General features: G+C 37.3%; 4 protein-coding genes across 5 annotated transcripts; 1 reads left to right on the forward strand and 3 right to left on the reverse strand.

Moving 5' to 3' along the window:
• Positions 1-294: 294 nt before the first annotated feature.
• On the forward strand, positions 295-2202 carry LOC111477868 (UPF0481 protein At3g47200-like). The gene has a single exon (XM_023121811.1). It carries the CDS (start codon positions 370-372, stop codon positions 1963-1965), a length of 1596 nt encoding a protein of 531 aa, XP_022977579.1. The 5' UTR covers positions 295-369; the 3' UTR covers positions 1966-2202.
• A 166-nt stretch (positions 2203-2368) lies between these two features.
• Positions 2369-5001, reverse strand: LOC111477878 (protein RER1A-like). 2 transcript variants are annotated; one of them, XM_023121831.1, is made up of 4 exons: positions 4442-5001; positions 2865-3045; positions 2718-2783; positions 2369-2638 (listed from the first exon to the last, which is right to left on the reverse strand). In XM_023121831.1, the coding sequence occupies exons 1-3, from the start codon at positions 4813-4815 to the stop codon at positions 2727-2729; spliced, it is 612 nt and encodes a 203-aa protein (XP_022977599.1). In that variant the 5' UTR covers positions 4816-5001; the 3' UTR covers positions 2369-2638; positions 2718-2726. The 2 variants fall into 2 exon arrangements, with proteins under 2 accessions (XP_022977599.1, XP_022977598.1); XM_023121830.1 differs by having other exon boundaries at positions 2369-2783.
• Positions 5002-5512: 511 nt separating this feature from the next.
• LOC111477856 (small RNA degrading nuclease 3-like) lies at positions 5513-10172 on the reverse strand. Its single transcript, XM_023121793.1, has 12 exons — positions 10036-10172; positions 9700-9882; positions 9489-9578; positions 8968-9036; positions 8674-8814; positions 8390-8506; positions 8240-8309; positions 7525-7625; positions 7188-7322; positions 6993-7100; positions 6434-6541; positions 5513-6206 (listed from the first exon to the last, which is right to left on the reverse strand). The coding sequence occupies exons 1-12, from the start codon at positions 10066-10068 to the stop codon at positions 5796-5798; spliced, it is 1566 nt and encodes a 521-aa protein (XP_022977561.1). The 5' UTR covers positions 10069-10172; the 3' UTR covers positions 5513-5795.
• Positions 10173-10592: 420 nt separating this feature from the next.
• Positions 10593-13392, reverse strand: LOC111477857 (microtubule-associated protein RP/EB family member 1C-like). The gene is made up of 7 exons (XM_023121794.1): positions 12854-13392; positions 12353-12582; positions 12085-12240; positions 11808-11914; positions 11302-11521; positions 11103-11216; positions 10593-11001 (listed from the first exon to the last, which is right to left on the reverse strand). Exons 2-7 carry the CDS (start codon positions 12458-12460, stop codon positions 10720-10722), a joined length of 987 nt encoding a protein of 328 aa, XP_022977562.1. The 5' UTR covers positions 12461-12582; positions 12854-13392; the 3' UTR covers positions 10593-10719.
• Between the last annotated feature and the right edge of the window lie 2707 nt (positions 13393-16099).

The raw sequence follows: 16099 nt of genomic DNA on the forward strand, positions 1-16099 counted from the left end.
AATAAGAATATACAAGTAAAAGGAGAGAGAGAGAGAGAGAGAGAATCGTGCACTTCTGATAAAAATCCAGAAGAAGAACGGAAAGCAGAATTGGAAATAAAGAAAGGCAATTTGATTTTTCAATGAAAATCACGTTCTCACCAAACATCGAAGATAGACATTCCAAGTAAATGGGTCCGTTTCGTTTTTGATGATCTACTCCTTTGCTTCACGTCTTTGGGAACTTAAAAGCATTAATAATTTGGATATTTTCCTTCTCACCTTAATTATTACGTTCTCGTTGTCTACGTCGAAGTACAGTGCTGGGGACGGATAAGAGCTTCTTCAAATGCCAATCGAAGTCTAAGAAGTTTCAGTTCTGTGCACAAGATGGTGGCTGTGTTCAATAAAGAGTTATTGAGCTGGTATCTGATCACCCTCAAGCTCAGAGAAACGGTAGAATCTGGAATTCCCATAAACTCAAATTCAGCCAATTCTGTTGATTCTCAAGAAAAATCGGAACTCCAGCTTCAGTGGCAGAGACAGAATCATTCAGAATCCCGTCGTGTTATAATAGAAGATGAAGATCAGAAGCTTGAAGAAGACCCGGAATCACCGGAGTCAGGATGGGTTATCACCATCAAGGAAAAGCTTGGCCAAGCACATCAAGATGAAGTAGAAAGTTCGTGGGCGAAGGTCAGCATTTACAAGGTCCCCCACTACCTGAAAGATGGAGACGACAAAGCTGTTGTTCCTCAGATTGTGTCTTTGGGACCTTACCACCATGGAAAGCGCCGGGTCCGGCAAATGGAACGCCATAAATGGCGATCGCTTCACCACATCCTAGAGAGAACAAAGCATGACATAAAGCTTTATCTGGATGCCATGAAAGAACTTGAAGAGAAAGCCCGTAGTTGTTATGAAGGACCGTTCAGTTATAGCAGCAATGAGTTTGTTGAAATGATGGTGCTGGATGGTTGCTTTGTGCTTGAGCTCTTCAGAGGAGCTGCAGAAGGATTCAAACAACTTGGGTACCCTCGAAATGATCCAATCTTCGCAATGCGCGGCTCAATGCATTCAATCCAGAGGGACATGATAATGCTCGAAAATCAGCTGCCCCTGTTTGTACTGGATCGGCTGCTAGAGCTTCAGCTTGGTGACCACTACCAGAAAGGGCTTGTAGCCGAATTGGCACTCAGATTCTTCGATCCATTAACCCCAAACGATGAGCCCTTGACTAGAAGTAACTTGAACAAACTAGAATCATCTCTCGGAAACACAACCGCCTTTGACCCGCTTGGTTATCAAGGCGGACTTCATTGCCTCGACGTTTTCCGGCAAAGTCTCCTGCGATCAGGCCCCAAATTAGCACCAAAAGTGTGGATCAAACGGCGGTCTCATGCAAATCGGGTGGCCGATAAACGGAGGCAGCAATTGATACACTGCGTGAAAGAGCTGAAAGACGCAGGAATCAGATTCCAGAAGAAGAAAACTGATCGATTTTGGGACATAAATTTCAATAACGGGGTTATGCAAATTCCACGGCTATTGATTCACGACGGAACAAGGTCATTGTTTCTGAATCTAATAGCATTCGAACAGTGTCATCTTGATTGCAGCAATGACATAACCTCCTATGTGGTTTTCATGGATAATCTAATCGACTCTCATGAAGACGTTGCTTACCTCCATTACTGTGGGATAATAGAGCATTGGCTTGGCAGTGATGAGGAGGTTGCTGAGCTCTTCAATCGTCTCTGTCAAGAGGTAGTTTACGACATCAATGCTAGCTACCTTTCCCAACTGTCCGAGGATGTGAATCGCTACTACAACCATAAATGGAATGCTTGGAGAGCAACCTTGAAACACAACTACTTCAGCAATCCATGGGCCATCATCTCTTTGGTTGCCGCAGTAGTTCTTCTGTTGCTTACTTTTGCACAGACCTTCTATGGTGTTTACGGTTATTACAGGCCCCCAAATTGACCCACAACTCAGAACCTGCCCCTCTCTCTATCATATCAGATAAAAAGCTTCTGTTTTTCAGTTGTTTCTTCTCCTTTTCTTCTTCTTTTTCTTTTGGATTGGTTTTCCAGCTCAGTTCAAATAGCTGATGGAATTGTGTTATTGGTTTTGTAATACGAAAGTAGTTTTCATTTTGATTATGTTGTGGATGGAGCTGCCTTTGAATTTTCAGAGTAACATGAAGCCCAGATGAGATGACTTTGTTTGGTCTTTTTTGTGGTAACATCTAATTGAACTAATGGCGTAAATTCTGTCTTAGATTCACTCTTTCATAGGCTACTATTTCTATAATGCCCATAATATTTTCACGATATCAAAAGAAGTTTGGCTTTTGCTGCTTCTTTACTCGAGAACTTGTAGAAGCTCAGAAGAAATTCGACGTTAAAATAGCTTTTCCTACAGATGAATGGGGATTACAGTGATTTTTCAATCTTTACGACCGAAGGATATCATCTGTCAAGGAGAGAAGGGAAAATTCAGAAATCATACTATGTCTTCCCGAAACTTGATTTTCCATAGGAACATCCAAAGAAGTACAAAGATGAGGGGAAATGAAAAAACCAGCAGCAGATGATCAGCCTAACTTATCTTCAGTACAATTATCTCTTACCGCCTTCTCCTCGTGTAGAACTAACTGAGAACAAGAATACAGCAGAATAAATAAAGTTTACCAGTTCTCTACTTAATAGAAATAATTACTACTATTAATCTACCCAAAGACTTCAATCCTTCAGAAGGCTCTTGGTGTCGCTCGAAGCTGCACCCTTTCCATCATACCGCTATCAAGTAAAGAGCATCGTTAGTTAATAATTGCATGGGACATGATGAATGGAAGAAGACCATGAAAACAGAGAACATACCTGTTTACCAAAGGAGAACGGGACATATTTATATTTGATCATGTGTGATATCTGTCTCCTCATGGTGAGAGTGAACAGCACCACCCAGTAAAATAGAAGGATAGGCCAAAATACAGGTACATCAAATGCACTGAAGAATGTCATCAAAAAAGCAATACAGAAGGCTTTTGTGATGGAGTACCTTCAAAGTGTAAAGGAAGGAAGCATTACCAAAAGTTAGAATTCTTCTTTCATTGGTCATTTTGATCTATAAGCTAAAAATAGAAAACTTATTGGATGAGGAAGCTATAATGTCCCTAATAACTGTTGAATACAAACTCGAAAATCTGCATGCACCATTGCAATTGAAAAACAGATTCACACTAAGGATAAAGCCCAGTCCAAGACGATGGAATCTGTTTTCTACATGATTAAATTTGATGGTAGCAATTCTTTTTTATAAAAAAAATATATATTAGTAGATTAGGCAGTCAATTGTGTTAAAACTAAACCTTAATAAACACAGGCCATCAGTATGCAAATAAACAGAGGATTTGTATCATATTACATTACGGGGAACTTTCTTCTGAATATTTTTGTTTTCGAGAATAAAACTCAATGTTTAACAGCTTAAAGATCGATCCTATCCAATAGCTGCAATGCTGCTGGAAGTAATATAAATGTGAAACATGAAGGTTGAGAACAAAGGTATGAAAATTGCACACAATTAGAAACATTGTAAAAAGAAACATCAAAATCCCGAGGTTCTATCATGAAGAAAAGATGCTGAATAATTGAAACAATATCTTTTATAGGAAACGTCATACATCTTAACCTATAGGTCAGAACCTTTTAGATATTTACAGCAAGTATCAACCAGCTTGATTAAAGTTGCAAGGAATCTAGCCAAGGTTTTTTCTTTATATTTTGGTTTGTCTCCAAATTCTAGAGGGCAGAGAAATTAATCAATATGGTAGTTACTTTTAAAATCATTAAATACATGGTTAACATTTTTTCTTTTTATTTTTTTTTTTTGAATTTCTTCCTCTGAAATCCAATGATGTACAAGTGACAGCCAGTTGATCAAATAACTTCTTGGGCGCAGGGTTGAGGGAGCAAAGACGGTTCTCTTAAATGGACAATGACATGGGTCAAGAGCTAGCTAGGAGTCTAGAACCCGGAGCGCAACCCTTTAAAATATACCTAGTTCAAATAAATAGAATATCCACAAACTTCTGATTGCGGGAAAAGGTCAAATTCTGGGCTCAAAATTAAATGGGAACAAACTCAGCAAACATATGAAATATCAAACACAAAAACCATCCAGAGATCCCAGGCACCAATCTTGATCAAATCCTATACTATGGGTGAAAAGTTAAAAGAATTCCGACCCCCAATCATTAATAAAGCTCATGACTCCAATCCAACAGTTACCCATCTCCTAAAGCTTAAGCAAATCTCGACAGTTCGTAATTACACTACAAATTCCCGATCGCATGGTTCACATATATATCAGAGTATTCAATCAAAAGACACTGCGATGGCTCAAATTGAAAATGGGAAGGAAAAAATGCAACGAATCGGAAACCTGGACGCACCAGAACTTGAACTCCGGAAGCCTACGAACGAAAGGGCGGAACTCATCGGATTCCCTGAGGGGAAGCGCAGGGCCGTCATGGAGATCCAGGATCTCAGGATCCACTTGGGGCGAGAGAAACCCAATTAGAAGATTGAGGATGTAAATTCCGAGACCGTATGAGACGATGTAGAATCCTTCGATGAGGTAAACCCGAAGGACATAGATAGAGGCGACGAAAAAACAGGCGATCCAACGGTAGAAGATGTACGGGGTACACCTATCGAGAAGGTGCTGATACCGCCGGGAAACGGCATGGCTCCACCGTGCAAAGAGAGTGGTAGAAGAGACACCTTCTGCGGCGTTGAGACCAACGCCAGCCGCTTCACTTTCCATTGGGACTCAAAAGTATCGGCAACCGTCGTCGCCCAATTTATATACTCGAGATTTGATTTCCCCGTTCCTACGTTTGTATCTGTAATTATCTCCCTTCAGCCATTTGCCAAGGTAGGGTGGGTTGACGAACTGGCCGTCGTTCGCGGGCTGATTCCCCTCGATCAATTTTTTTTCTCTTTTTTCTTTTTAAACCGATCCTTGGCGCTTCCGCTTCGCAACTCCCCAAGTCAATACTTTACCATATTGCACTTTGCAATACGAACCTTTCATTTTAATTGTTCATTGTGAAATAGATTAAAATAGTTTTTTCTTTTTAATTTTTATTATTATTATACTAACATTTAATTTAATTAAAATGGGAGAGAGGATGGTAAGTGAGCCCAACGAATGTCAACAAGGACGTTTGGCCTCAAAGGTAGGTCTAAAGATTAGAAACGAGTGCCCCCAAGCTAGGTCGTTAAATCTCACATCAATTGGAGAGAAAAACGAGTACCAACGAGGATGCTTGATTTCAAAATGGGTGGATTGTAAAATCTTACATCGATTAAAGAGAAGAACGAAACATTCTTTAAAACGGAGTGAAGAAACATTCTCCAAACAAACTTTTTTATGTTAGTTGAATGATGTATACTTTATGTTAGTTTTAGTTGAATGGATTCATCAACAATGCAAGTTCGGCCTCCCATCGAGGAATGTATTATGGATGAGGTGTCATGCATTTAGACTAGGTAACATTCTAGATTCGATATAACCCACTCTCTATGTGACTCGAGGTTGATATTTCACACATATAATATGACACTGGATTATATCCTTCTCTGATGCATTTCATCTGTCTGAGATAAGACTGCCTCAACAAAATTAAAGACAACCGAGACTAAATAATCTACAACACTGAATCCGAGTCTTTGCATAACTTCCCCAACGCCTTCCAAGTAAAAAATTAATCAGAAGAAGATAGAGTTGATCCAGAGCAAAATTTACTTCTTTCCTTTTCTCTTCCTGTTTTCCTTCTTCCCCACGGTGATAGCTTTACGCAGGATACTAAGTTCATAATCCTTCCTTCTCAAGTCTTCTTTCAGGCTCTCAACCTCTTTCAAGTGATCACAACAGTGACTCGAGTCCTCCTTTTGTTTCAATTCTTGCTTCAACCTTTCAACCTCCTCCACATGGTTGCAACATCTACTCGAGTTTGAAATTGTCTCCATTTCAATTTTCTGGTCAGTCTTCTGTTTTTTGGACATTACTAGGCTTTCAATCACCTCTAGGTCCCTCTTTCTCGATGATACTTTTTCAGCAAAATCATTTGCTCCCATTGTGCGAACAAAGATACTGACAATGGACCCTGAACGTTGAAACCTGACAAGCTTTTGTGGGCGTCCAGATGAGTCCTGATTGTATGGCAGGAGTGGATAATATAATCAGTAAAACCAACCAGGCAATTGTGCTCAAATTATTTCCCATTTCCCAGTTTGGAATATGATGAACTAATTTGGTGAGGATTTGGCAAAGTATTGAGTGTCAGACTGTCAGTATTATAAGGGAACAAGGAAAGCATAACAAATGAAGAAAATAAATCATTCCACATAAAAATAGAGATGTGTGCGTTCACAATTACCTCATTTGGGTTACCTTCAATCTGTTCGAATGCTTGTCGTGCCTCCTTGGAATTCTTAAAAACCGCAAATGCAGAGTATATATCCCCCCCTTGACCTCTCTTAGGTGGCTGTTGGAAAATCAATCGTCAAAACATAAAATTCATTGATAAAAGGTGGTAGGTGGAGAAGAATATAGACACTGCACAATGGATCATCTTGTTTACACAATAGATATTTGGTTCACTAGTTAAACTGCTCAGCTAAGAGATAACTTGCCTGGCCACTCAACTTATAGTTTCGCACCACAACCCCACCCCAGCCGCTCAACTTTCTTAATCCATAAAGGACCCATTCAATAAGCTATCATTCAAAAGTGTATTGGATCCTAAACCTACAGTAGTGAACTGTGTGCATGATCTTTTCGTGGAAATCATCGGAGGTTTGAGCTCAATAGAGAGACTGGATTTACGTTGTGCATTAAAAAACTATTGACTATGTATATGACATGGAGATTATCACAAAAATTTAATAGTAATGTATATCTATGGATCCATATGAATTGAATGTAGCATACTCAACCTTGAGTTCAATGGTGAAGTCACCAGGAATAACTCCAGCTAATGCTTCACTTGGTACATTAATCGGTATTCGATGAAGAAGTAACTTCTCCATACCAATTTGAGGTGTCTGCAGTATATAAAGAAAAACTAATATTAATATATGAGCACAAACATAAGCTCTACTGTGATTGGGTTGGAAAATCCCTATTCTTACATCCTCATCAACTATAGCAATCACATCATCAGCTTTACTCTCAAGTTTTGCGAGAACAAGTTTCATGGCAGCACGAGCATCATCCAGACAATTATGTGAAGCACCCTCCTCCCGAAGATCATAGCCCAAGACAGACTGCCAAAGTAAAAAAAAAAAAAAAAAAAAAAAAAAAAAAAAAAAAAAAAAAAAAAAAAAAAAAAAAAAAAAAAAAAAAAAAAAAAAAAAAAAAAAAAAGAACTATGAGAGACGAATGCTCTCAATTAGGCAAATAAATGCCCTTGCAGAAATAAAAATACTCAATAACATGAACTATGAAAAACATTTATTTTACACGTGCCTTACACAGCTTATTCAAAGAAGGTCTTCTATAGATAGATCCATTGGAATACTTGAAGATAAATGAAGTGTCAATCACCCTCGTGTGATCTAATTTAAGTGCTGTAGTAATAAAAGAACAAAGGACAGAGAATAAACAAATGTCAGGGTACGCAATACACACAATTTTCAAGAAGCCATTTGTGTGCAAGGAATTTGGATATTCAACATGGGAATCCATATGCTCGTGCATTCGAAGGTCCCATACATGACTAGTTTTAATTCAGTTTTTATGTCAATAAACATCAATAAACATTAAAGGTATGAGGACATGAAAATCTTAAGATAGAATCCTTTAAAAAAAACAGGCGACTAGTCATTAGTATGGTATAATTTAAGGTCCAATTTTTTGCAATAGCAACCTAGTTTGAGTTGGGTAAGATATCACAAATTTAATTAAACGAGGTGGATATATTTTTAATGTTACATTCATACATCTTCCATCAAATTAAACAAAATGTTACTACAATACAATTAAATATATTTTACTGCAACTCCGTCTATTTATAAATAAATTATTACGTATACTCAACTTAAGAAGTAGAGTAAAAAACCTTAACACATAAATTTTAATGAAATTGAAACTTTTGGAGAAGTATAGATGAACTTGAAAAATAAAAAATATGGCCCTTACAGAATTGAAGGAAAACAAATACTGATGATCATTCTTAGATTACCTTGCAGGTCATTGTTCAGACTGTGGCCTGCCAAAATAGTTCCATGTGACAATAATTTTGTAATGGATCTCTACAATTTGAACAAAGAATATTAGATCATACATGTTCAAGCAAGAGTGAACCATCCTCAAACGAAACAAACTCAAATACCTGAACATCAACCAAAGAACAAGTAACTCCATCCAAATCCCCCGGAGAAATTCCAGTTATATCAGTTCTGTAGTCCTTAATTGCTTTTCTAGGATTTACAAGTTCATCAATTTTCACCTACAGAGAAATCTCTACACTCATCATAAAAGGTTTGAGAAAATCTATTGAGATCATAAATATTATATACTAGCAAACATATAGTACCATTGTTTTTCATTATGTGTGTGTGTATAAACGGAGGTGCGCATAGAGCCTACAAGAAGACATAAAGATCAAGAGCATACTTGTAAGTCGCGATCCACCATGCAAACCCTCACCAAGTTCTCAGTTCCATCTTCGCAGAGAACCATCTCACAATCAATGGCATATATTGCATTTGACTTCAGTGCTTTAGACTTTTGACTGAATTTTGTAACAATCCATCCCTTCAAAATCAGACCCACAAGTCAACACAATTCAAGAAAGATACGCAATAACTTGGTAACTATAGAAAACATTACATATTAAAATGGAAAGTTTGTTAGTCCATTAACAAAACAGGTAAAAGATTGCGCACAAAACAGAAGTTGACATCCTACCTTCTCATATGATGGGAATGAATATTCTAATGGATACTGTGGGTGTTCGAGTGTAAGCCGAACCAGCCTCTGCACGGCCATAATGATGGGTTAAAAAAATTTACAAGAGAATTACATACAAACGAATGGAAATAAAATAAAAATAATACAAGGAAAGTCGATAATAAACTAGGATAAGTTGACTGTACTAGTAAACGATGGATTTGCATAATGATTACTGGAACAATTAGACCAAATGCTATGAATGAGCATGTCAATAATTCGAGACAAACAGATTAAGGTTTCATTTATACGCCTGAAAGAGCTCAAGCTCAAGATCACCTGTCACAAGTTTTGCGCATTGCAGAAGTAGCATGATTACGAAAGGAAAAATAGCTAATAAGTGAAACATTCAAAGGAAGTGGTGCAATAGAAAACATGTGGAATACTTTCAGGAAAATATTGAAATGATCAAATATAAGTAACTAAGATAGAAAAATTCGTCGCTGTGGGTATTGATCCTCCAGCAAAAAGAACCCCACCTGCTCGGGTGATTCATTGTCGGAAGTTTTCTGCGATACTTGCTTCACAACATTGCGCTTCTCGTTACACTGGAGAATTTTATCCAAGAACTGATAACAAAAACATACACGTGATTTATGTCAGTCTTAGTTTGGAAAATAACAAGAGTTGAGAAAGCAGATAACACAAACTTCCCGTAGTGTTTGTGATAGACAGAGAACGATTCGTTACCATCAAATCATCCTCTTTGCTAAATGTCTTGAGAAAAGCAATCAACAAATCATTGGGCCTCTTAGACGGGTCGCACATGCTAGCCCCGAACTTAGGGTCACGACTGATAAGAAACTCCTTCCAGTCTCCTTCACTACCTCTCATTCCTCGCTTTTGGGTCAAACGCACCATCTCGACAAGCACCTACAAAGAGAAAAAAAAAAAAGAAAAGGTAAGAGCTTTTTATACAGATTTAGCCGCCTCCAGCCTTCCACAAAATACTAGGCATACACCCTGCGGACCAATTAAGTAACAGCACATAAATGGTAAAGACAGGTTGAAGAACAAAGTGAGTACCTTCTTCTCTGCTGTAGAGATCTTGTCCTCCATTGGAAACGCTCCGGAATTCGAAGTACGACTGCAACTGCGAAAAGAGTGGGTGCGTTCCCGCCGCGGAGTCTGCCTATGTCTTCGAGGGAGCTGTTGATAAAGAAGAAGCGACCGGCATTAGGGTCGGGTTTTCGGGTTGGATAAACGTAAACCTAAAATAATTTTATGTTATTGTTTTCATTTTTTATTTTTAGGCTAAATTAATAAAAAAAAAAATTACTCCAAGATCAAAACTTTGAAATTTAAATTTAAAAAAACAAACTTTGAAATGTATTTCCATGTTTCTTACTTTTCAAATTTATTAAAAAGAAAATAAAAGGGAATTTTTTTAATAATAAAAAGGGAATTATAAAAAATATTTATGTCAAATTCCAAGTACCAATTCCAACGGTGGAATATTTATTAAAATGGGGTTTTGAAACATTTAAAAACTGAATCTAATTGATATGAACTACTTGGACGAATTCTTGGGTTAGCTAGCGGGAAGAGGAAAAGGAGCGAACCCATAGAGTTGGGTTGTTTCATTTCAGGGTCTTCCAGCAATTCTTCATTAAAAACAACCACATGAAAACGTTCTGAACAAACAGGACACATAAGAACAACTCTAGAATAGTAGTTGAGGAATTGCACGGTTACAAAAGAATGCCTCGATCAGTATGTCATAAGGGGTGACCCACTGCAATGAACATCAGAAGCATCAGATACCCTCCGCCTGGGAGACAAAGTTGTCATGCCAACAGCGTCTACATCAAAATTGATTACACTTTTTCTCTTCTGGGATTCTAAACTTAGCTTCTCATCAGACGCTTCAGCAATTGGACTCAAAAGATCTATCGTTTCCTTCTGGTGAACGGACAACATAGCTTGAGCTTCTGCCACCACTGATGCATCATCATCAACAGCATACAGTATCTTCCTTATAGCTCCTACAGCCTGAAAAGAAACGAAATCAAAACGCTCAACTTCATGGGCTTGGAATTCTAATAGACCGAAGAAAATGCAGATACAAAACAGAGAATTTCAGAAACAAGTACAGGCAAACTTTCAATCTGTGGACTCTGGCAGAGTATCTCAATATCTCTTAGCTTAGAAAAGTAGAAATCCCTCTCTTTCTCAAGGCTGTCGATCGACAGTTTCAACGTCGTGATCTGCATTTTACATTAGTAAGTAAATATGCACTCTCCAGTTTCTTTTCGTCCATATTATCAAAGTTCACGCAGCTTCAGAAGATACCTGTTCATCATATGCAGATACTCCATTGGATGGAGGTTTTGAAACATTTGCTACCTGATTTCCAGAGTTCACTGATGCCTCATTTCTCCGAGCATTCTGAGAGACCTGAGCCCTGGATGCAGCAGCTGTTGAACCTTTTGCAGAAGAATGTGATGTAGTGCTCTTCTTGCTTGCGTCCTTTCCACCCTTGGATGCTTCTCTCCTTTCCAAAGCATTATAACTAAAAAGAAAACAAAATTGAACCATCAACATATGAACTGTTGTAGTGTAATTTGACGATCTAATATTAACAGACTAATAACTTCTTTATGATCATCACTTTTCAAACATTGAAGTTGACCATTGTGAATTTACTTGGTTCAAATCATCAAATATTTGCATGTTAGCTCCAAAAGGGGTCAGATTAAGTAATTATGAGTTAAAAGTAGCATGGTTACCGCAACCCTTATAAACAAAAACTCAATATTGGTTAATTGAAAACTGTAGCAGGTAATAGACCAGATTACCACTGCAAAACACCTCCATTGGCGGAATCACAATAACGCTTCATCCACTGCATGAACTCCAGATTATCAAGGGGCCTTCCTTTCACAAGCTTGCTCACCTCGATATGCTACAACATTGCAAGGAAGACAGTAACTAAGTACAGATCAACTACAGAGCAGATATAAAGAACCCAATCCAAAATCATAATAAGTTGGAATATTTCTTACAGAAACAGAATTAATCTGTGAAGTTGTAGGAATAATGGATAATACCAAAGGGGGTTATTAAAAAGGATACCTTGGTGATCTTTAATTTGTTGAACACATCTTGGAGGACCTTATAATTCTGGATCATTTCGTACTCGCTCTTCGCATCAAAATTGACCTTGTGCATCGGCACCATCCCTGGGTGAGCCGCATCCATCAATTGGCAATGAACCGCACCAGAGCATGCCTACAATTCAAGAATCCATAACAAGGGTCAAATAAACAGAATTTCCAAAAAAAAAAAAGCTCAGAACAAATACGAACAAAAGAAGTAACGCCATAGGAGTTTCGGGAGAAACCTCCTCGACTTTGGAAAGATTAAGGTGAAGAGTAGAGTTGATCCACGCGAGGATCTCAGATCTTCCAACGAAATACGCAGAATCCATCATCCCAATGTTTGTCGCCATTTCTTAGGGCTCTGAATCTCTCCCACAAAAACTCGTCGGGCTTTGTCACCGGCTGTGAAACTATTTCTCTCTGGAGTTGCAGGCGCGAAGACAATGGAACTGGGTCGGTTGCCAACGGCTCCCTGAGGAGGGGAATTTAAAAAAGGAGGAGGAGCGGGATTTCTAATAATTCAAAATGAAACGTCACGCCGTCAGGAGCGGTCGCCCCACCTATACATGGGCCTATTGGGCCCCTCTACTATACCGGAAAACAGTAACTTTTTGGGCCAGCCCATTAAGATGTATTTTGTAATTGAGAAATTTTTATGCAAATTAAATTATTATTATTTATTTCACATAAATCGTGGTTTTTTCAAAATTATTAAAATATGGGTTTTGAAAAGAAAATTATACCATTTGGAAGGATATAGACTAGAAATGTAGTGAAATTTGATCCCCGGCAAACCGCCGTCCGTACACAGCAAGATTACTCCGCCTTCAATTCCGCCTCTTCTCCTCCATTCGGCTCGACACAGTCTTGGAAACTCTCATTAGAACGCTTATCGATTCTGGAGTAGCCGCAATCTCCTCTAGATCCTCCGGCACTCGCACTACCGCCGACGTTCCGTACAAATACACCTCCCCTGGCCATCAACATCAACCCCATTTACATTCAAAATCAGAGTCCCATAAAAACTGTAATACAAAACTCGAAATCCGAAAACAAAGTGGTGGTGGAAGATGTAGAGTTTGGGATCGATCGCAGAAATGGAGACAGCCACCGCCATTTCTACTGATACCCAAATCTCTTCACAGAAGGATGAAGAACATGGGCCAGACTGCGGCCCAAAAGAAGCCACTCTTTTTAATATTCAATAAAGCATTTGAGCGAAGAAAACAAAGGCGGAGACATTAAACAAACCGCCATACCCATTTTTAAATTAAGAGACACCAGTAAAATAAAAGAAAAATTAAAATACTTGCTAGAATTTTTAAAGATTAAAAAGGTATTAAATACAAAATGATTTTAATGAAAAATAAATAAATGTATAGAGATTTGTGCAAAAACATATAGAATTGTGTGAATGAAGACTAATAAATAGGTCCATTATGGCTCCTCCTACTCCTACCCTCTTCACCCAATCACGTATCACTTAATCACAAAACCTGAATGCGTTACAGCTAGCGAATCACATGACGTGGCCTTCCCAATCTTATCTCATCTCTTTCACTAGTTTCACTACATATATAAATGCATTCAACTCATTACAAACTCTTTTTTTTTTTTTTCTTTTTGTTGCAATTATCTCTAAAAAAATTAAATACATTTTGTTTTTTAAAAAAGAAACAAGGTCAAACGGTTTTGCTTGCCCATACCGACTCCGTACATGTGCAAAGAAGCCTCCTCAACCGTTCCCTTCCCACGTGCCATTACTTTTTTTTCTTTTTTCAAATATAATCTCTCATCTTACCCACCAAATATTCCAATTTTTAAACGTTTCAAAAAAAGACTTAAATCTTAAATTCCAATTAATGGACAATGATTTCGTTTTTGGATTTAGGATAATTAAATAAATAAATAAATAAATAAATAAATAAAATATGATGGGTGGTGGTTGATGGGGTGCTTAAGATCCGGGGAGATAATTACAGTGTTTATTATATTTGATTACACAAAAATATATATATATATATATATATATATAATATTAGAATACAAAGATTTTCCGGTGCCAAACGGCAAGCAGATCCCTGGTGGTGGGAATTACTTTAATGTCCTCGTGGGCAAAGGCAAAACGACTAAAGGAAAATGGCAAGTGTGTTGGTGTGCCGCCTTCAGAGGGCGCAAAGCCGCACGTGGGTACGCTGTACGGTTGAGGAGAGCACGTGAGAGAGAATAAATAAATAAATAAAATGGTAACGAGGAAGTGGGGGATGAGTAGTTAGGAGGTTTTCCAGCTGTTTTGCCCCTTATTACCCTTACAAACCCAATTATTTCATTCTCCGTATTTCTTTCTTGCCTCTATACCTTACCGTTACTGGTCCTTTTTATATTTTTAATGTTTACTCTATAAATTATAATAAACATTCAAATTTAAATCAACTCTTTATATAAATCCAAGCGCACCAAGCTCTAAATCAATGATAGGTGCAAAATCAAATAATATATATCGTACAGAGATATTTTAATAACATGAGGCTACTCGTTCGTTCATGTCTCATTTACTTTTATAATTGTGTCCTAATATATATTTTTTAAAAATATCAATTTCTTTTGTTAATTTCCTACGCCACAAACGCCAAACCAAGTAGTAAAAAAGTGAATGAAATTCAATGAAAGGTGTGAAAAAACTAAATATTACATATTAAAATTTAGCACTGGGTCGAAAGTGTTTTTAAAAAAGGAAAAAAAAAATAGCGTAGAGAGAGAAGTAAAAGGAAAAGACGATAGGAAGCATGACCGGCGGGTGTCGGTGCGATAAAAAAAGTTGGGAAAGTTAGTTAAGTACGTGGGCGCGGGAGAGTGGTGGAGGTGATGATATTGCCAAGGTTTACAGCCTGTACTGACACAAATGCAGCAATAATAATTATTCGCTCCCCGATTCGGCGTCCCTAATTGTCGTTTTGTGCCACATCATCATATCTTTCTCTTTCTCTTTTTCTTTTAATTTTTAAGCTTCCACAAAAATAAAAAAATCTTAAAAATTGGGTGGAAGAAAATGGTAGACAGGCTGGCGAAAGGAGTCAAAGTGGGGGAGTCAGAGACGTTTCTTTTTTACCTCTCTCCCATTTATCTTCGCTCTCAAGCTTCTCTTATTTTATTACCCTTTCAATACTTAAAATAATATTAGTTTATAAATACAAATAACTATGTCACAATGTTTAAATAATTTCAAAGTTTTGGAAATAAACCAATCGAATATGCAGTTTTTTTTTTTTGTTTTTTTTAATGAATAATAATTGAAATAGAGAAATGATGCAATGGGTATGGGAGTTCAGTATCAAAGTGGGAGAGCGACTACTCCTTACTTTGGACCAAGCCAATTTTTAATCATTGTTTTTAGTCCATCCAAATATTATGTGGCTTTCATTTTTCTATTTTTAAAAAAATAGCTTTATTAAATGGGTAGATATTTTTACATTATTTTTTTTTCCATTAATTGACCAAATGATATATTCAGATATTAATTAAGAATTATCAAAGGACTAAAATACAAAGTTGAAATATAAAATCCAATCATAAATGAAGGGGTAATTAGAATAATTAAACCATCTATGTAATTAATGAGTGAAAATGGCGATGTTTTTAAAAACTACTTTTTGGCCTTAATTATATGTGTTAAATGAATTTATTAATAAAAAAAATTGTTATTAATTTGTATCTATATATACACATATATAAAAGAAATAAAATCAAAACTGTTATGGCCGGTGATCAAAATGAAGGTGGAACGATTATAGACGTGGCAAGTGGGATTACGCACACGTGGAATTGAAAAATGAAAAGTGGACGGCGAGGATAGAAGGTGGATTGGTGTTAATTATTGAAGGCGGAGGCACAGAAAGAGTTGCAGCACAAGGTTTGCCGCGGTATCGCGCACGCGCCATTGACGAGCGTTATCTTTTTCAATTTTCAATTTTTTTTTTTTTTTTTTTGTT

Source organism: Cucurbita maxima, unplaced genomic scaffold, assembly GCF_002738345.1.
Source record: "Cucurbita maxima cultivar Rimu unplaced genomic scaffold, Cmax_1.0 Cma_Scf00004, whole genome shotgun sequence".
NCBI classification, from domain to species: Eukaryota; Viridiplantae; Streptophyta; class Magnoliopsida; order Cucurbitales; family Cucurbitaceae; genus Cucurbita; species Cucurbita maxima.